At 39.7% G+C, this 5,907-nt stretch overlaps 1 protein-coding gene across 1 annotated transcript; it reads left to right on the forward strand.

Moving 5' to 3' along the window:
- Positions 1–3,231: 3,231 nt before the first annotated feature.
- Positions 3,232–5,637, forward strand: LOC143037283 (uncharacterized). Its single transcript, XM_076205415.1, has 5 exons — positions 3,232–3,244; positions 3,367–3,794; positions 3,959–4,473; positions 4,652–4,792; positions 5,013–5,637. Exons 1-5 carry the CDS (start codon positions 3,232–3,234, stop codon positions 5,635–5,637), a joined length of 1,722 nt encoding a protein of 573 aa, XP_076061530.1.
- Positions 5,638–5,907: the final 270 nt, after the last annotated feature.

Genomic DNA, 5,907 nt, shown 5'->3' on the forward strand with positions numbered 1-5,907 from the left:
TCTCCCTCCCTCTCTCCCTTCTCTCTCTCCCATTCTGTCTCTCTCTCCTCCCTCTCCCTTCCTCTCCTTCCTCTCTCTTTCTCTATTCTCTCTCTCCTCTTTCTCCCCCTTCTCTCTCACTGCCCATCTCCCTACCCCTCTCTCCCTCCTTCTCTTCCCCCTCTCTCCCTCCTTTTCTTCCCCCTCTCTCCCTCCTTTTCTTCCCCCTCTCTCCCTCCTTCCACAATGACGCCCTACAAGTTTGAATGAAATCGTCTAGCGTCAGGTGAAGTTCCGACGGGGAAGGAACTGGGAGAGGTTATCAGGGAGGGGTGGGTGGTAGGTGGAAGGGCGGAGGGGGGGGTGAGAAGGGGACGGGTGGGACTTGGTGGAGAAAAAGGAGGACATTTCGGACAGTTTGTTGAAATGGACTAAGGGGGACATTTCATACATTTGTATAATGCGGGTAACAGATGGATGATAGGAGGGGCGATGTTGAACATGCCTCTGTTCTGCTCAGTGGTTTTGAAGCTTTGAATGGCGGCCGCTTCCAGGCATTTCCTCCTCACCCTGTCTGGTTCACTAAAAAGAAGCTCTGCGTTATCCCAATCCATCACGTGGTCGTTGGTGTTCCGGTGGATAACACGGGCGTTGGTGGTGATGTTGTTCCGGGAATCGTAGAGATGCTCCCGGATACGGGTCTTCAGGTCACGGGAGGTCTCTCCACCTACCACCCACCCCTCCCTGATAACCTCTCCCAGTTCCTTCCCCGTCGGCCTATATGTACTCAGAGTGTTTGCCATACGTCTGTACTTGAAAAAGCTGTAACGAGCGAAACGTTGCACCAATAAAGGTTTCGATCTCACACGGTGTTGATTCTCAGTCTTGTCGGCTTTTGCCTTTGTGTTTCAGAAAAGATTAGTCCTCACCAAAATTTTAGTTATGGAAGAGGAGTTATCCATGATAAAGACTTGTATGATTTGATTGAACTAGAAATATTAGAAATGTGCCCCACATCTATTTGGAAAGTGAAAAATATCCCAAACAGTAATGTGATTATACTTACTTTTGAGGATAACAATATACCAACTCGTATAGCAATTGAAAATGAAAGAGTGAGAATTAGACCTTTCCATCCCAAAGCTCTACAGTGCTATAATTGTTTTAAGTTTGGCCATCCATCAAAGATATGTAAGAATAATGAGGTATGTGGCAATTGCTCTGGCCCAACACACGGCCAATGCTTAGATACTCCCAAATGTATCAACTGTCAATTGGATCACAAACCAGTTAATAGAGTATGTGAAGAATACAAATTTGAAACAGCAGCTATAAATAAAGCTTATACTGAGCATATCATGATAGGACATGCTAAGCGACTCTTAGGAAGAAGAAAGAGTATGCAAATGCTCTTACTACCCCAAGAAATCTACCTCATTCTACAAATCTCCCCACTACAAATGAAACTTCAACCTCTGGTGTAGCAACCCAACATTCAAGGCCAAATAATCAACCTACTATGGTGAGAACTCCAAATACAGATAATCTACCTACAGATTACCAAAACACCTCGCATAGTAAAGAGGTGCAACCCTCAAATCCCCCTCCACCTTCCAGAAATCCACCTTGTTCAACAGAAATGCAACACTCATGTCCAGATGATCAACATATTTCGATGAAAACAATGAGCACTAAGACAGATATACTACCCCCTGATCATAAACCACCTTCTAGCGAAATACCTCAAGCAGAATCCGCAAATACTGATACTACTCCAAGAATTCCACCCCATACAACAAATCCCTTCTGCGAATGAAACCTCAACCTCTCGGATAGCAGCCCAACATCCAGGGCCAGATGATCAACATACCTCAGCAAGAACACAAAACACTAAGGCAGATAACTTACCCCCTGATCATAAAAACATTCCATATAAAAAAAAAGGGGCAACCCCCCAACCCTCCTCCATCTTCCAGCGTAGTGTCTCGGGCAGAATCGCTACCGGACTCAATGGAGATTGAAACAAAAAAACAAAACAAAACAACAAACAAGAACACCCTCACCCTCTCCATCAACTCCAAAGAAATGTAACCCTAGCAGATATATATTACAAGAAAAAGATAAAGGAGCAAAAGCCAAAACTACCAAAAAAGCTACTGAAGAAAAACCACCATCTTCACAAAAAGCTCATAAAGACAAAAAACACTAAAAAACAACCTTGAATAAAGGACCTCTCCCCAGAAAATAGATACATTCACATCACTTATACAGTGGAACTGTCACGGACTTTAAGCAAAGTATGAAGAGCTTAAAATCTTAATTTACGAATATTCTCCAGTAGGTGTATGCTTACAAGAAACAATGATAGATGAACATACACCCTGTCCAAGAGAATATATATCCTTCAGAACTCCATATAATATAGAAACCGGAAGGCATGGAGGATGCCTTGTTTATGTTCGAAGAGATATTCCCCATTTTCCAATTAGTATAAATACAACATTACAAGCAGTAGCAGTTCAAATACAATTAAAAAGAAAATACACCTTACGCTCTCTTTACCTGCCCCCAAACACCATGGTTATCCGGGAAGAAATAATAACTTTGATTAATCAACTCCCGCGACCTTTTCTCATTATGGGCGACCTTAATGGCAGACACCCACTATGGGGAGATGTTACTACAAACCAAAAAGGGAATATTATAGCTTCAGTTATAGAATATGAAGATCTAGGACTTTTGAATACTGGGGAGCCCACCCATTACCATATTCAAACAGGTACTGTCTCTTGTCTAGATCTTACAATTTCTAGTCCCAACTGCACAATTGAATTCAGATGGAAACCAAATGATGACTGGCATAGCAGTGACCACGCCCCGATAATTTGAAACAAATGATGACCCACCAACTCAAAGATCACCAAAGTGGAGTATCGACAAAGCTGATTGGAATAAGTTTAAAGAACTAAGTGAAATTGAAGGCAATGCAAATGACTTTCCAACTCCAGAAGATGCTATTGACTTATTAAATGGAACTTTTCATACAGCAGGTATACACTCTATACCAAAAACTACGGGACTCTTTAAGCGACGCCCAGTTCCATGGTGGTCTGAAGAGCTCAGAATTTTACATCGAACTACAAGAACATCACTTACCCGTTACCGCAGACATCAAACAATTGAGAATATGATCATCTCTAAACAATGCAGAACTAGATTCTGTAAAGCAATGAAAGCTGCCAGAAGACAATCATGGGCATCCTTTGTATCTACCATCAATAGTTGAACACCCATCCACAGTATTTGGAAAAAAAATTAATAAGATAGCAGGGAAATTTACACCCAACCCTCCACCGGTGCTTAAAGTTAACAATACCCTTGTCACAGATTCAAAAAAAGTTGGTAATATTTTGGCTGACCATTTTGCTCAAGTCTCACAAAAGACTGACAGTAGCCCAGGACACCAATACAGAGTAAAAGAACAACAACAACATTTAGATTTTTCAACAGACAAGACAGAATCATACAACATACCCTTTACAGCAAAAGAATTTGATACTGCCCTAGATAGAAGCAAAAATACAGCCCCTGGTCCAGATATGATCCCCTATGAAATGTTTAAACATACTACAAGGAATACTAAGCTTTTTGTGATAAGTAGTATAAATAGATTGTGGCAGGAGCACAAATACCCAACCATATGGGAAACAGCTTTTGTATTATCTTTTCTAAAGCCAGGAAAAGACCCATATTCAGCTTCCAGTTACCGTCCTATTGCTTTAACCTGCTGTCTAGGCAAAATAATGGAGAAAATGGTAAATACAAGACTTGTCTGGTATCTCTAGCATAATATTACATCACCATCACAATGTGGATTTAGAAAATTGCATTCTACAATAGACGTCCTAATGCAGCTGGAAACCTCCATATGTGAAGCATACGCCTCAAAGCAACACCATATAACTATTCTTTGATATAGAAAAGGCATATGACTGCATGGAGACATGGAATTCTTAAGATCATTCATGATTGTGGTCTACGAGGAGAATTACCCCTATATATTAAAGCATTTTTATCCCATAGATATTTTAAAGTTAAAATTGGTAATACTCTATCAGATAAGAGATGCCAGGAAGAGGGTGTTCCACAAGGGAGTATACTTAGTGTAACACTTTTTGCTTTGGCAATAAATGGGGTAGCAAATATTATACCAGATAAAATATTAAGCACATTATATGTAGATGACCTCTCGATATCCTTCGCTGCTACCTATATGCCTGTAGCAGAAAGGAAGCTACAACTCGTTATCAACAAGATCGTCAACTGGGCAGAAAAACAAGGATTTAAAATATCTACCAGCAAAACAATAATCATGCACTTTTGCCGCATTAGAGGGATACACCCAGACCCAAACCTTTATCTATATGGCAATAGAATACCGTGTGTCGAAGAGACTAGATTCCAAGGTCTCATATTTGATAAAAAGCTTACCGGGTACTTGGATCCCCCATCTGAAATATATTAAAACCAAATGTCAAGAGGCTTTAAACATTTTAAAAGTTTCATCAAATACAAATTGGGGATCAGATAGACAGGCAATATTAAGAATACATATATCTCTGATAATTACCAAACTACAATATGGATGTGAAATTTGTTCTGCATCAAGCAGACATCTAAAGATCCTAGATTCAGTACACCACAATGACATACGTTTGGCAACAGGAGCTTTCAGATCTTCCCCCATCCCCAGTTTACTAATTGATGCTAGAGAGATTCCACTAGAACTATACCGACAGTCATCTATCATCCGGTATTGGTTTAGGACACAGAGACTCCCTGAATCAAGAGCATTTACTACAGCCAACAGAAATTATTTTAATAACTTTTATGAAAATCATCCAAGATATCCTAGACCATTTAGTTTTAGAATAAGAAAAATACTGGAGACTATAAGTATCACAAATCAGATCTGCCTGGTTAAATTACCAGTTACCCCAACATGGAAGTTACCCATAATTAAATTTTGTTAGATATTTTAAAGGTTTTAAAAAAGATAAATCGGATGCAGAAATTAAAGGACAGTTTTTAGAACATATTACTGAACATTTGGATTCCACATTCGTTTTTACGGATGGCTCAAAAACAGATGCTGGCGTCGGATATGGAGTTTTTAGCGATAATTTTAGCTGCAGAGGAGCACTACCAATTGCAGCATCAAATTTTACAGCAGAGCTATATGGAATTTTAACTGCTTTAGAACACATAACTCTCCAGACATCCAACTTCACAATCTATTGTGATTCAAAATGTGCATTGCAGTCAATAGAAATCTTCAATGGCGATAATCCTCTAACAAGGAAAATCTCACAGTGGGTGTTTCTACTACAATGTAGAGGCACTATATCATTTTGCTGGGTTCCAGCACATGTACATATATATGGAAATGAAAAAGCTGACCAACTGGCAAAGTCAGCAGCAGCCAGTCTGATCCCTAAACGGTGCGCAATACCATATAGAGATATCCTTCCTAGCATCACGAATATTATCCATAAGTCGTGGAAACAACAGTGGAATGAAGTGGGACATAACAAAATGAAAGAGATCACCACAAATATACACCCTTGGAAATATGAAATTATGCCAAGGAAATGGTAAGTAATTATATGTCGTCTCCGCATAGGACATTCAAGGCTGACCCATGGATATCCCATGAGTGGTGAAAATCAACCATACTGTGAAAATTGCTTAATCCCCATGACTATTAAACATTTGCTGGTTGAATGCCCTAATCACAGAGAACTGAGAGAGCGTCACTTCCTAAATAAGAAAGAGAGAGATGGTAACTATAATTTGGCCAAGATATTGGGAAAAGAACTGCAGTATGATTATGAGGAAGTCATTAAATTAAGAAGTTAACCTACTTGA

This window comes from Oratosquilla oratoria, chromosome 22, assembly GCF_046742065.1.
Source record: "Oratosquilla oratoria isolate Oo_2021 chromosome 22, ASM4674206v1, whole genome shotgun sequence".
In the NCBI taxonomy this organism is placed as follows: Eukaryota; Metazoa; Arthropoda; class Malacostraca; order Stomatopoda; family Squillidae; genus Oratosquilla; species Oratosquilla oratoria.